Here is a 15247-nt window from a genome sequence, read left to right as displayed (position 1 = left end):
TGTCTCTCTCTGTCTCAAAAATAAATAAACGTTAAAAAAAAAATTAAAAAAAAAAAAAGGATACTCCTATCAACAAGAGGGTCCTACGTATCAGGACAGAACACCCTGTGCTGCAGTAACAGTCAGACCCCCGATCTCAGTGGCTACACCCAACAAAGGCTTATTTTTCACTTACGCTACATCTGGCTCAGGTTGGGGGGCTCTCCAGGCAGCAGCTCAGGATCTGTGCTCAGCCAGCTGGAACATGTGGCCTCCCGTGTTGCCACAGCAAGAGAAGAGAGGGCCTGAGGAATGTGTGGGATCATCTGGAGGACCAGGCCTTGACGCGGCTCACGTCACTTTAACCTACGTCCCACTGATCCGATCTGGGTCATGTGCCTCGACGGGCTGGCGAAGGTGGAGGGCACGTGGGCACGTGATGGGCACCAGGTCCCTGCTAGTCGTTTCCCCATCCTTTGACCTGCACAGTATATTCCAGAATACGTTGTCCTCTGATCTGATATGTGAGAAAACGGGCACCATGCATTACTCTGATTTGCCCTTATATGCTTTAGGCAATTGGCCTCAGCCTTTTTCTGCCGTTGTTCCCCTAGCAGATTATGTTCACATTCAAGACGCACTCCAGTGGGCTTGCCCCAATTTTCCCAGAACCCAAAAAAACATTTTGTGGGGAAGCCCTAAGACTTTTTAAATTTTGGCTCTTATTCATAAAAACATATAAAGGCATGCGAGTAATAATATAAAATTAGCCGTGCAAAGATCTTTGCCAGCTGTGGTATGGAATGGATTGGCAGTGGTTCTGTGCAATTTCCTAGGCTCTCTGTAACTCCGCCTCCACTCTCGTTCATGGAAGCACAAGCCAAGTGAGGGAGAAGGTGGAATTCTAAGAACCTTGCGTCCATTCCAGTTGTTTTCAAAAGGCCTTTTTTTTTTTTTTTTTTTTGCAAATTTTGGTGCCTTAACTATTCTTAGTAACCTCACCATTAATTATAACCTGCGGTGTTTTGTTCAGTAAAGGGCTTTATGGACTAAATCAAAGGCTTGGAGGATAGATATACAAGGCACATGTGCTTGAATAGAAGGTTTATGTAAGAGGAGACCTGGAATTTGGGCTGGCATTGCAGGGTGATGTCAGATCGTAGCATGCCAAACAAAGGGGTGGTGAGGAATTCTGTTTGGTAGCCAGGAAGGATCCTGTAAAGTTGGGAGGGCAAATTGGTTTTATCTCACATGATGACCCGAATGGATTGGCATTGCAGTGAGAAGTGAGGCTACATCCAGTCTTAGCTGAAAAGGGGACGTTGATTGATTACTGATGTCTGCTTCGGGCGCAGGGCTGCTGAGTGGTGACGTGTGCCACGTATTGCCATCCCTGTACAGATGCTTCTTAAGTGGGCCGAGCTGTGAGAGTCAGACCGATGAAGCGGGGCAGGGCCAGCACTAGCCAGCGAGACAGGAGACCTACGTAGTCGAGTTTTGTCACCATCTACTTTGTATGCCTTGGTCTCTCTGAGCCTGAATTTCTACAGATGAAAAATGAGGAAGGGTGGATAAGAAAATCACCAAGTCATGACATTCTGCAGTTTTAGGGCAAGAGCCATGTTCTTTCATGATCCATGGGGTGGTATGCAGGACAGATTTCTTTTGGACATCCGGGACACCAGCTTCCACTGGAGCCCCTGTCTGGGCAAGTGAAGCAAAGCCCAGAGCAGGACTCAGCTCCGACCCAGCCCAGGGCCCCAGGTTCAGTGTGAGAGGTGCTGGAAGTGTCTTTGCTGACAGGGAGGCCTGGGACCATTCTCTGGAGCCCTGTATTTCACGAACCTGTTTTACACAGGCTCTGGGGTTTTACGCAGGATGTTTTGCCCACAGGGCTGAGCAGGCCCTGATGAAGCGACTCTCAAATGGGGGTAGAGCGTGTGTTCCCCCTCATCCCCACAGAGCGAAACAGGGCGGGCTCCCCGAGAGTCTGTGGCAGCCCTGCCCCCACCAGGCTGGCCCTCAGCCCCATGGTCCACCTCGTGGCTGTGGCCCTCAGCTTCTCACAAGTTCTTGGCTGTCCATGGCCGCTCAGGTGATACACACCTTCACCGTTGGCTGCTTCTACTCTGTCTCTGTCTTGGCTGAGGCGGAGCGCACGCCCGTAAGGAAGTCACAGAGGGGTCTGTTCCTGGGAGAGGAAGCTGGAGCCCTGGAATGTGAGCAAGCCCGAGGAGTAATGACAGCCCCAAGCTGCAGCAGGGAGCATCAGCCAGACGTTCGTTCACTTCATTCTTTTATTCCTTCCCTTCTTCCTTCACTCCCTGATGCATCTAACAGCCCCCCTAGGCATTTACTCTCCTGTTAGACACTAAGCTTGAGATGCAGGGGGGCCTTGGTCCTTCCCAAGCCATCCTTGCTGATGTGGAATGGAACCTAGCTTGGACAGGCCCCTGGCTGGGCTTCTGCGTTCTCCAAGCAAAGATCACCTACCTCATGGGCAGGCCGGCGTTTGAACTCCTCCTCCCTGCCCTGCCCTCTGTCCTGCTCTCTGGGGGATTTGGAGACAACTCACAGAAACTCTCCTTATGGGCTTTGGTGGCATGGCACGCTTGGGGCACCTCCTGGCCCCCCAGGGCTGTGGCCCACGGGTTGTTGGTGTAGAGTTCCCCACAGTGGGCTTCACGGCTCCCACGGAGCCCCCCCCTCCCTCAGCTTCTCTTCTCTGGGTGGCTCTTCCTCTGATGGAGCAGCTGTGGGATCGGGGCCTGTGACCGCTGCGGCCCAGCCCCCACTGCGCTCCTGGGCCCAGCAAGTGAGGGGAGTGGAGTTTTGCTGCCTGATGCAATGCCTGGCAGGGCCCGTCCCTTATCAGAGCTCCATTCACAGCAGACTCTAGGACCCCACCTCCCCCTAGGGGAGGCAGGGGGAGGCTGGGAGGCATCCAAGTAGACAACTGTTGTCTAGTGAGGGCCCCTTGCCAGGCAGGAGGGAGGCCTGAGCAGAAAGGCCCCTGAGGAAAGAGGAGGGCAGGAAAGCCGGTGCCTAGAGTTAGGGCCTCAGCTCGGCCCACTTCCTTTTCCGTGTTCCCTCACGAAGCTTTGCCTGGGCTACTCGTGGCAGGTTTCTGCCCTCCCATCATTAGCACATAGCTATACAGGCTTGAACTGAAAGCCCCAAGGCTCAGTTTCTTCATCCCCAAATGACATCCCGGATTGATAATGATAATTCCAGAGACTGATGTATGTGAAACCCCAAAGCCTGAAGTTTTGCCCATAGTACGCACTTGTAGTATTGGCCTGTAGTACACACTCAGCACATCCTTCTAGTACACACTCAGGGCACACACTCAGCACACACATGCACATGCTCATAGCACGTGCATGGTTCACTCATTTAGGAAACACCTGCTTTCTCTTCTCCATACTTCCCATCCACGTAGAATGAGTAAGCATCTCACGCTGGGCTAAATGCTTTGGAAAAGGCATTCATCCATTCATCCATTCATTCAACAAGTGTTACGGAGCACCTGTCCTGTGCCCAGTACACACCCAGACTAGGGCACTGGGATTCTGGGCACAGAATAACGAAGGTGGAACAGACCGACAAAGCTCTCTTCTCATGGAACCCACTCCAGGGGCTGAAATAGGCAAGAAACAAGCACATTTCGGTCCAGGAAGGAAATAAAGCAGGATGCTGAGAAGGGAAATGATGGGGGAGGGGAGATGGTCAGTGTGAGGTCGGTGGTCAGGGAAGGGCTCCGGAGGAGGACTCCAGAGCTGAGCACTGGGTATAACAGGGCCAAGGGCAGCTGTCCTACCACCTGCTGCATCCAGGCAGAGCTGGGCTGGCCCGTGCTTCTGGCCTCCTTCATTCTTGGCCCTGGTGCCCTGGAAACGGGACCTTGGCTGGCATCCCACCTTTGCCTTTGGCTGTCACATCACTTGCTGGGTGTTGGGGGCGGTGGGGGGAGGGTATCAAGTACTCCCCCGGGAGGTGGCATCTCCCAAGAGGAGGAAAAGCTGCTTCGTTCTTCCCATGAGCTAAGCAAGGGTGCAGCACGGGTTTGGGGAGGGAGGCAGCACCAAGGTTTGACTAGTGTTCACAGCTGTCACAGACCTACTTCCTACCGATGGCCTCTGCCTAGAGCTCTGTCAGGTGACCGCCATCCTGGCCCCGTCTTCCTCCCTCATGACCCTATGACCTCCTGGCCTCTCTGGGGGTCTGGGGACCTCCTCTCCTGACTCCTGGGTCTGGGGACCTCCCACATTCCCCCTGGGACCGCCAAACCTCTCTCACCTGCGTGCCCACCATCCACTGGGCTTCCAAAGCTAAAGCTAGGCCCAGCCTGCTGGGACAGGGCAAAGGAGCCAACAGTCTGCCTTGTGTGTCGTGTGGGAGAGAGTCCTCACCATTGCTTCCTTTTAGGGCAATGCCGAGAAGGTTCTTGGGAACCCTGTATTTTTCCGGGGGGGGGTGAGGGGACTGGGATGGCAACTCAAATAGAAACCGTGCTTGGTAGGGAGGGGAGGAGAAGATGCAGGAGCTTTGTCATCAAGGCAGCCAAACTTCTAATCTTACCAAAGACCCAGAAGGGAGACGACAGTGAAGGCAAGTCCCCCCACTCCACCCCTGCCTTTTCTCCCCTCTTGGATTTAATGAACGCTTACCATGCCCCAGATTCCATTCCCCACAGCAGCCTTATGTACAGGTTTTTCATGCTATAGGTGAAGAACCCGAGGCCCAGAGAGGTTAAGTCATTCATACAAGGTTGCACAGCATGGCAGACATGCAGGAAAGACTAAAATCCAGGACTTCTGGTCTCAGCTCCTTCTGCTTCCCTCACATCATCAGACACAGGCAACTCTCAGCCAAGAGATGAGAGGGCAGAAAGTCAGATTTCAGTCCTTTTTGCCCTGCAGACTCTGTTGGGTCTCACCCTTCCAGAGCGACAGGCGGCCTCACACCCCACCCTGGGCTAAACAGGGTGTATGAGGAACCTGGCTCTGTCATTCTGCACTCATGCTGACAGCCTGCCAGGCACTGAGCCAGGCATCAACTTTGAAAGGTTTGATCAGTAGTGGGGTTTTTTTGGCAGCTGATATATTCTGGGTACCATTTTAGATGCTAGTCTCTACTTCAAGGGGCACGGGGTCTGGGAAAGGAGGACAGACAGACCATCCGCTGGAAAGCCCAACCATATGGGCTACAGTGGGGGTTACTGGGGAGCACTGAGAGGCTCGAGTGACCTGATCTCGGGTGGGTGATGAGGGCGGCTGCTGGAGGAATCTTCGACAAGTTATTTAACCTCTCTCAACCCCAGTTTCCTCATCTGTAAAATGGGAGAGCTGCTACCTAATAGGACTTCTGTAAGGATCTGATGAGGAAATGCCAATCAAGTGCTTAACACAGCACCTGGCAGAGTGGTAAGCACTCAATAAATTTCAGCTACCACATCATTCCAGATGGCCCTTCCAACCAGAGCGTAAGCCCCATGAGGGCTGTGGGCCAGGTCTGCTTGTTCACTGCTTGTATCCCCAGTGCTTAGACCGGAGGCTGGCACATAGTGGGTGCTCAGGAAATAGTTGTTTCATGAGTGTGTGGGGAAAGGCCCGGAAGAATTAGGAAGAGGCAGGAGTATTCCACTTGCCCTGGAGCTGACCCCACACCACTCTTCCCCCCTGGGCCCCTCTTCACCCAACCACATCCAGGAAGCCTCAGCACCACTCTACCCTGTGCAGCCAGGGCCCTCCACTCGGCTGCCCGGCTACACATCTGCCTCCTCGTATTGCAGAGCCCCTGCCCCACTGTTTTCCCCAAAGGACAGATGATTTGGCTGTCCCTCTAGCCACTTCCATTATGTGATGAAGGTCAACCCTAGGACCTGCCTTCCTGCCCTCCTTCTCCCTCACGTCAATGTCAGCTGCTTCTGTGGGAAAATCTACCTTTTCCAGAGGGAGAGAGATGATCCTGGGTGCACTGTACCAGGTCATAAGATTTTTCCAAACTTGGAGCAGATAGTATCCCATGGATGAAGGTCCTTAAGGAGAAGGGGTAGATTATGGGATGAAGGGTGTTATGCTGGAATCGGGCTCATGATGCAGGACAGGTATGTGTGTGTGTGTGTGTGTGTGTGTGTGTGTGTGTGTGTGTAGAAATGTATATACATCTTCCGCTGAGGGTCATTTGTTCCTTTATCCACTCTGTCATTTGGCAACCATGCATAAGTATGTCCTGTGTGCCTGGCCCAGTGCTAAGGGATAATGAGGGGCCTGGACAAACTCCCTGCACTCCACGAAGGACGATCAGCATTGAACAAGTTATTACAAGTGGGCTCACCTTACGACAGTCTCAGGCACTAATAGGAGTCTGCATGGCAGTGGGGCCAGGGGACCCTAACCTAGTCAGGGGGAGGCTGCTCCCGGAAGCTGAGACGTGAAAGGCTGAGGCCACGAGAAGGATTTTGGAAGGACCCAAGTGAAGGATCTAATATATATATTAGGCTATTAACATCAGCGTTTATAGGTCCACCTCCATCATTTTTTTTTTTGGTATTTGTAGTCTTTTGTTTCAAACATTTATAGTACATGGAACACTCTTCCATGCACTTGCCCTTGAGTTATGTGTGAGGTCAAAGGATAAATTCATGGAAGTGGGAGGAATTAATCAAAGGGCTGACTAGCGTTTTAAATGACTTGATTTGCTCTCTCATCTATGGGAGAGTGGCTCTGGGGCTCTGGCTGCCAAGCAGGGCCACGACCTTCAGAAGTTGGTGGGAAAACCCCTCTTCATTCCTCATCTCCAGACAAGGGTGTCCTGACCACCTGTCTCTTCACAGGACAAGGGTGTCCCCCACCTGAAGACGCGGAGCCAGGTCCTGAGCAATGCTCCTGAGCTGAGAGCCCACGCCCCCCACCCCTTCCCCATGGAGAAAGGACTCGCTTTCCCCCAGGACTGCCGGGACTTTCTGCACAGCCTGAGGATGAAGAGCAAATATGCCCTTTTCCTGGCTTTTGTGGTGGTGGTTTTTGTCTTCATTGAAAAGGAAAATAAAATCATATCAAGGTGAGGGGTGCCAGCACACGTCTTCCTTATCAGGGAGGGGTGGGTGGAGGCTCTATGTCTTACAAAGGCAGCTCTTCAACCAGTCATCACCAGGCCCCTCCCCTGCCCAGGCAGTGGGTCTTGCGTACGTCCTTATCACTGCTCAGGGGTAACACTTGGGCTCTGGATTCACGCAATTTGGGTTGGAATCCCGATTCCGGCCCTCACTAGCTGTGACAGCTTGGACAAAATCACTTTCTCTGTCTTAAGTTCCTCTTCTGCAAAATATGGGTAACGACGGGGCACCTGGGTGGCTCCGTCCGACTCTTGATTTGGGCTCAGGTCTTGATCTCACGGTTCGTGGGATCGAGCCCCACATTGGGCTCCATGCTGACAGCTCAGAGCTTGGGATTCTCTCTCTGTGTTTCTCTCTGCCTTTCCCCACTTGTTCTCTCTCTCTCTCTCAAACACACACACATAAAGTAAATAAATATTTTAAAAATATGGCTAACAATGGGGTCTTCCTAGTAAAGATTAAATGAGGAAATGTAAAACATTAACTCAGTGCCTGCACGCAGTTGGTATCTAGAATTTGCTGACCATGGTTATTACTAATTTACTTCTTGGCTAGGATAAAGCCTCACATTATCAGCACACCTCCTATACCAGCCTGAAGCCATGGATGAGGGTGAGCCCATGTGGAAAGGCAGGGTTTTGGCACACATACCTGGTAGGTGGGGCTGCCTACCAGGTGCTGCCTCCCATGTGCAGTTGTTCAGGTTGTGTATTGCTAAACGCCAGGGGTGTGCACTCACCTCAGCTACACTGGGAATGCTGCCGCATGGAGTTGGCGGTGTACCTTTGTGTGCAGTAAGTGCCTCTGCTGGTGAGCCTGCTGGACGTACAAAGATTTCTTAGACCTGCTCTCCCAGCACAACCCCTGCAAGAAAGCATCAGCCACATGGATAGATTAGGAACTGGACTGTGCAGCAGGCAGTCACTGCCCCACCTGGGTTTCTCAGCATGAACTGTTCCAGTTCGTGCCCATGGGATCCTGCTGCAAGCCTCTGCAGCTCTCCACCAGAGAACTTTCTCTCCACCTGTACATCAGCAAGCCAGGAATGCAGGGAGTAAATGCCTCTGGGAGCAGCCCTCAGCCAAGGCCAGCTGGGAGCTTCATATCCCTTAGGCAAGAGAATCCTCAGGTGTGTCCTCCCAGGTGCCCTAGTGGGATTGGTTTGCTCACAGAGACAGCCCGCTCACCCTAGACCGACTTTTTTCTTCCCACCCCTCTTCTCTGCCTCTCTGCCAGTTCTTTTTGTGATCATGTTCTAAATAAACTACTCACACCCAAACCCTTGCCTCATGGTCTGCTTCTGGGGAAACCCAACTAAGACAGGCTTTGGGTGATCAGCCCTGCAGGGTGCTTAGGGGTGCCCAAGGGATGGAGTCCCCGTCACTCACTGACTCCGATTTCCCTCTGTCCCCCCAGGGTGTCAGACAGGCTGAAGCAGATCCCACAACCCCTGGCAGACGCCAACAGCACCGACCCAGCCCTCATCTTGGCCGACAATGCGTCCCTTCTGTCCCTGAGCGAGCTCGATTCAGCCTTCACCCAGCTGCAGGGCCGCCTGCGAAACCTCAGTCTGCAGCTGGGTGTAGAGCCAGTAGCGGAGGCCGCCGGCGGGGCCCAGGGGGAGGCGGAGGCCAAGGCCAAGGAGCCACCCCGACCCCGCGAGGCCCGGCCGCGGCGCCACGTGCTCCTCATGGCCACCACCCGCACCGGCTCCTCGTTCGTGGGCGAGTTCTTCAACCAGCAGGGCAACATCTTCTACCTCTTCGAGCCGCTGTGGCACATCGAGCGCACCGTGTCCTTCGAGTCGGGAGGCGCCAACGCCGCGGGCTCGGCGCTCGTCTACCGCGACGTGCTCAAGCAGCTGTTCCTGTGCGACCTGTACGTGCTGGAGCACTTCATCAGCCCCCTGCCGGAGGACCACCTGACCCAGTTCATGTTCCGCCGCGGCTCCAGCCGCTCCCTGTGCGAGGACCCCGTGTGCACGCCCTTCGTCAAGAAGGTCTTCGAGAAGTACCACTGCAAGAACCGCCGCTGCGGGCCCCTCAACGTGACGCTGGCGGCCGAGGCCTGCCGCCGCAAGGAGCACATGGCCCTCAAGGCCGTGCGCATCCGGCAGCTGGAGTTCCTGCAGCCGCTGGCCGAGGACCCCCGGCTGGACCTGCGCGTCATCCAGCTGGTGCGCGACCCGCGCGCCGTGCTGGCCTCCCGCATGGTGGCCTTCGCCGGCAAGTACGAGGGCTGGAAGAAGTGGCTGGCCGAGGGGCAGGCGCGGCTGGGGGAGGAGGAGGTGCAGCGGCTGAGGGGCAACTGCGAGAGCATCCGGCTGTCGGCCGAGCTGGGCCTCCGGCAGCCGGCCTGGCTGCGCGGCCGCTACATGCTGGTGCGCTACGAGGACGTGGCGCGCTGGCCGCTGCAGAAGGCGCGCGAGATGTACCGCTTCGCCGGCATCCCCCTGACGGCGCAGGTGGAGGACTGGATCCGGAGGAACACGCAGGCGGCCCAGGACGGCAGCGGCATCTACTCCACGCAGAAGAACTCCTCGGAGCAGTTCGAGAAGTGGCGCTTCAGCATGCCCTTCAAGCTGGCGCAGGTGGTGCAGGCCGCCTGCGCCCCGGCCATGCACCTGTTCGGCTACCGGCTGGCGCGGGACGCCGCCTCCCTCACCAACCGCTCCGTCAGCCTGCTGGAGGAGCGCGGAACCTTCTGGGTCACGTAGGGGGGCCCGCGGCCGCGCGCGCCCCTCCTTGTGAAAGGCCCGCCCTGCCTTCCTCGCACCACCCCCCAGCCCTCCCCCCGCGGGCGGTGACACGGTGGCTCTCGCCGAGGGCGGGCGGCCGGGCGGCGGCCACGCGCGGGGCAGGCCGCCCTTCCACCGTAGAAGTAGGCCCCCCGCCAGCTAGCTCCCCCACTGCAGCCTTGGGCCCGGGGTCTCTCACCGAGAACAGGACAGTGCCCGTCCGTGAGGGCCGCCAGACCCAGACCTGAGGGGCTGCGGTCTCCTGAGCAGGCTCCCCGCAGGCCTGGACAGGCCTGGAAATTTTGACAAGCCTTTTTTTCTCTGTCACTGTCTCTGTCTCTCTCTCTCTCTGTCTCTCTCTCTCTCTCTCACACACACACACACACACAAGCATACACCCAAAACTACATAAATGCCTGTAGACCCCGTGGGCCAGAGTCCAGATGTTTAACCCGAAGGGGCTTTGGGCACCCACCAGCCACAGTCAGACCTCCTGCCGTACTCACTGTTCACCTGACAGTCTCTGGATTTCTACACAATCCAGTGTGGAATCTGCATGGGTCGGAGGGGAGGGGCTGGAACAGCCCAGAATGTCAGAGGATGACAGCCAGGGCTTATCAACCAAGAATGATTCAGTATTTTCATGAATGGAATCGCTGTGCGGGTCACTGACATCAGCCCTGCGTAGAACTACAAAGCACACCTACACGTGTAAAGGACAGATACCTACGTATACCAGACAGACCCAGAAACATCATAGAAACACAAGTCCACACACCTACGCACATACCCATCACAGGCTTCCCTGTTGCTTTATGCCCACGGAATTGAACTATCACACACCTAAAGAGCAGCCTTTAGTTACAGTTTTAGAATTATTTAGGGACATGGAAGGAAACACAGTCATGGGCCATGACCCTGTTCTGACCAGGTTTAGGACTGAGCGGCGGATACGGAACCTCCGAGTCCGCGGCCCCTGCCCGCCTTAGATTCTCCTGGCTACCTCCTCTGGCCCATTCACATCCTCTCTGCTGGCAGGCAGGATGTTTTGAAATGATGTGGCCAGTCCTCACATGACTGCAGCCCAAAGGCCCAGCTCCACTGGCTCCCTGAGAGCGAGTCCATATTTGAAGGCTGCCTCAGGTCTGACTGGAGGCAAAAGGCCGCTGAGGAGTCCTGCCATTTCCATCCAGGCCTCGTGTGGGGCAGGGCCCAGAAGAGTGCAGAGTGCCCTTGGGGGAGAAGTCACATCAGGATACCCCTCCCCCAAGAAGACAGGACACAGAGGTCAGCCTCATGGTTGGTCACCATGGTTACATGTTCGTATCTGTAATTCCTCCTTTTGGGCCCTGGGAAAAGTGTTGCTCAACTTGGGATAGGCTGGGTATTTTATCTGGGTGGTTTTTTTTTTTTTTTTAAAGTTATTTATAGTTTGGTATCTTGTGGCTATGTTTTTTATTTTGTTTCTACAGAAGTGCTGCGTGACAGCAATCTGGGCTTTAGGGGGCTGGGAGGACCAGCAGGGAGCACTCTGGCTCTTGCTGGAGGGAGAGGAGGAGGAGGAAGAGCCTTTTCCCAGAAGGACCAGAGCCTGGGCGGCCACATGGCAACCCACAGTGCCCCACGGGCGTTTCTGTTTGAACCCCATGTGGAACGAATCTCAGAAACCACCAGTGTCCTTTGCTGTGTGTCCAGAAGCAACATAAATTAGCCCTCATCCTCTCCCTGAGACGAGGCCAGATTTGAACATCTCTTTCAGGTCCAAATGCATTTCCTGGGGGGGCAGGGCCTATGGCCAAGCAGCAGATGCCCCCACAGTGGAGGTCCTTTTCTACCCCCAGCCCAAACTGGGGAGCAGAGCTCAGTCCACCCCAGAACTCGAAGAGCTGCCCCAGTTCACTAGGGCTGTTTCTGATTTCCTGGACAACTTCTATGTCAGATCTATCCTGTTGTCAAACCCAGAGGGCTGAGTTTTGGATTGAGTAATATGGACACGAGGGAAAGAGAGGATCTGAGTCCAGCTGGTGCTGCCGTGGGGAAGGGAGGAGTGTGTCCTCCCAGCAGCTAGAAGCTGCTGTTTGAGACGGTGAGGACTGTAGCCATTTTGTGGGGTCTCTCACAATCACCACATTTGAGCTGCTGGGTCTCCGTGAACTTCAAGTCGTTCAAGGAGGCCTCCAGTCTAGGGTCTCCAGTCCCGAAATAAGTTGTGCAGGGAGCTGGCTCTGATTTGGGGTCCAAAGGGACTCCAGCTCTGAAAACTTGACCCTGGGGCAGAGAGAGACCAGGATGTTTCTGGAAGCCCGGAAGCACTAGCTGTTTTTCCCCTCCCCACACTGTTCCCCACACGGTTCCCCACCTGTGGTTGGTGGGGGCTGGGGCAGGGACGGAGGCAGGTACCTCCATCTGGGGCTCTTCTTGGGGCCCTCCTGGTGTGGACAGCAAACTTCTTCCTTCCTTCCTATGCCTCTGCGGCCAAGGTCTCCACCCGTGAGCTCCGAGGACTGTGCGGAGAATGGACCTTTGGGACTTCTCAGGACATTGACAATTTGTACACTGCAAGTTGACTTAATTTATTTATTTTGTGACAAAGAAGAGACATAAAATACCTTATTTTTTGCAGGGACGCAAAGCTGTACCCAAATCGAGAAAGACAAAATAATACTAGAAACCGTTGACTCACTCCATACACACAAGGACACTCGAAGACGATTCAGAGCACAAGACTAAAACCAAGGGCACGGAGTTGTGCTGGCCCCAGGGTGTTGTTTAGGGAGGTACCTTGGTTTCTTCTTGTTGATTTGAAGATGCGGCATTTAAGGCCCTTTCTGCTGTATTACCTTTGCCCTGGTGTCTGAAACAGGGCACAACTCAAGCGAGTGTTGCCTTGGGACTCGGCAATGCTCCCGGGAACCCTCGGGGTTTGGGGAAGGACGGGGTGGGGGCGACTACTGACTTTATTCTATGGGGGGGCCCGGTTGGAGTTACGCACTTGTGGTTTTCAGCAGGCAGCTGGGCTGAAGAAGGTGGTCCAGCTGGGCCAGTGCCTCCTTTTCCAGTGAGGCCAGTCCGGGCTTCTCTACTCTTACTGCTCCATCAGGAGCCTCTCCCCTGTATGGCATCCACCTGCCCGCAGACAGAGGGAGCAGCTGAGGCCTCACCTCTGGGGCTGCCGGCTTCCCCGGAACAAGAGGCCCATTCAGCAATGAGTGTTTACTCATTTTCTTTTTCTTGATGAAGACCTCTTTAGCCCGGCCTATATAAATAGTTCAGAACATTCCAGGCCTTGGTGAGACAGGGTAGTGTCTAACACCCACAGGCTGTCACCACTGCTGCCTATTCCTGGCTTCTCCTCTGGCCTTGTTTGTAAGCCTCGGAGAGGATGAGGGCACCAGGTTGGGGGCAGGGGTCTCTGGGAACAGTCGGTGGGGAGCAGGGTTCCTGAGTCCCCACAGAGAGGAAAGAAAGCAGATTCACAACTCTGTGGCACACCCCCACCTCCCGCAGTGGGTTATCACCAAGTTATTACTGAGATTGAGAGACATGAACAAATTCTAGCCTTTGGTCCCTTCATGTGATACACACACTTGAAAATAAATAACTAAATGAATAGGAAAAAAAAAAGTTTACTGAAGAGTTTACTCCCCGTCTGCCAGTATGCTCAGCCTGGAAGCTACTGCCAAAGGCCGGTCTAATGGGGCAGCTGCCGACCGGACCCCTGAGAGCAGAGGGCCCACCCAACCCATTCCAGTGACATCTTTCCCCACCACCTCTGTCCTGTCCTTTGCCCTGTCTGATGACGAGTGAGATCCAACAGGAGGTCAGGGGATCCCTGTCCCAGAAGATGGGGGCCTGGTCTAGAGATGGAAGCATCAGGTGGTCTGGTCCCGACCCGGAAGGTCTCTTCCAGCCCTGGTGGTCCTCTTGCACATTAGGGCCTATTTTAATTGCCTGTAGGGCCTGGATTATGGAGAACAGGAGCAGAAGACCAGACGGCTGCATCTCTGAGGCCATCCCTCGCTCCCAATCCCATGGCTGAGAACAAAGGCAGGTCCTGGGGGGATGGATTCCTGGGTTGGGGAGAGGTGGGGGTGGGGAAGCATGTCTGCAGAAACCAAGTAGGCCTTGCTGATCTGTACTAAGTGAAAGGAGCACCCACTGAAATCCAGGGGTCCCAGGTTGGTGGGTTTGCTAGCGAAAATTCCCAGGACGTGGTCCAGCTGGACAAGAGGCAGAAGGCCCAGGGCTTCCCGAATGCAACCGTATCGCCTCTCAGCTGCCCACAGTTTCAGGAATACTGGAAGCTGCTCTTTACCTCAAAAGGACAAAGCAGAATTGGCAAATTCAGATGTCTTAAGAGCTTTGAGATCCTTTGGTCTCCATGTCCCCTCATTCCATGACTATATGCCTGGGGGACGAATTGGTTGTATGTGTTTCCACGGATATGAATGCAGTGCCAGCCCCATGGACCCAGCTCATACAGTAGACCAGGTATTTCATTTGGGAAAATACCCTGCTTCCTCTACCATTGGGCTTGAACTGGGCACCCCTGGAGTCTCCATCTCGTCTGTATGTTCCAGGCCAAGTTCGCCTGGCTCCCCTGCTCCCTCCTGGATCCTGCAAACTCTGTCTTTTTTGCCAAGACCTCGACCCTGTGTCCTGTTTCATGGCCACATGGTACGGGACACTCCCTTCATGGCCATGTGTGGCCAAGTTGTGTACATAATGGTGTGTACGTTGCTCCCGCCCCCTTTCCATCAGTGTCCCAGATGTCCTTGCCGTGGCTACAATCTGCCGTCTCCTGGAAACGCAGGGGCTGCCCTTCAGAGAGCTGGCGGCCACCGCCGCTCAGGGTCTGCTTTGCGGAACAGAATGTGAACCCATCACTTGATGGCTTACTTGACTTATTTAATTAAAAATGAAAACATGCAATGAGCAAAATCTGAAGTGTGTCTCCGCCTTTCTTTTGCATTTGTTCTCAGCAGCAATCAAAAATTAACAAGAAAAAATTAGCAGCAGTAGGAAAAGGGGTGACTTCTCACATGAAGCAGGGTAGAGGTAAGCCCCCAAGAGTGACAGACAGAGGGAAGCCTGGCGAAGCGCAGGGGGCGGTTGATGACGGTTGTTTATGTTACCAGAATGGCAGAGCCGGTGAGGACTGCTCGGAGCCGGCTGCAAGGGTGAGGTCCGAGTCATGAATACCCAGGAATTACAGGGCAGAGACAGGAGCATTGGCTAGAGGCCGGGGGACCTGGGGACAGGTCCCAGATTTGCCACTTCTGGCCCCATGACCTTGGACAGGTCACTTTCCTTATCTGAGCCCTAGTTTCCTTGAGAATGGGGAGTGTAATCAGTGGTTTACAGCAATTGTTCCAAAATTCAGCTGAAAGAGCACCTGCATGTTGACCCGC

At 54.6% G+C, this 15247-nt stretch overlaps 1 protein-coding gene across 3 annotated transcripts in view; it reads left to right on the top strand.

Annotated features, from left to right (window-relative positions):
* CHST3 (carbohydrate sulfotransferase 3) overlaps window positions 1-14783 on the top strand; it is a 37514-nt gene extending 22731 nt beyond the window's left edge. The window contains exons 2-4 of one of the 3 annotated variants that reach the window (XM_060642487.3): window positions 6818-7044; window positions 8516-11123; window positions 12460-14783. In XM_060642487.3, coding sequence (XP_060498470.1) covers window positions 6905-7044; window positions 8516-9815 — 1440 coding nt within the window. In that variant the 5' untranslated portion in view covers window positions 6818-6904 and the 3' untranslated portion in view covers window positions 9816-11123; window positions 12460-14783. Of the gene's footprint in view, window positions 1-6817; window positions 7045-8515 lie in introns of all 3 variants that reach the window. The other 2 variants (XM_060642486.3, XM_060642488.3) reach the window with 2 other exon arrangements.
* Window positions 14784-15247: the final 464 nt, after the last annotated feature.

Source organism: Panthera onca, chromosome D2 (genome assembly GCF_046562875.1).
Source record: "Panthera onca isolate mPanOnc1 chromosome D2, mPanOnc1 haplotype 2, whole genome shotgun sequence".
NCBI classification, from domain to species: Eukaryota; Metazoa; Chordata; class Mammalia; order Carnivora; family Felidae; genus Panthera; species Panthera onca.
The sequence above is the reverse complement of the archived record's forward strand: the minus strand, read 5'-3'. Positions and strand labels throughout refer to the sequence as shown.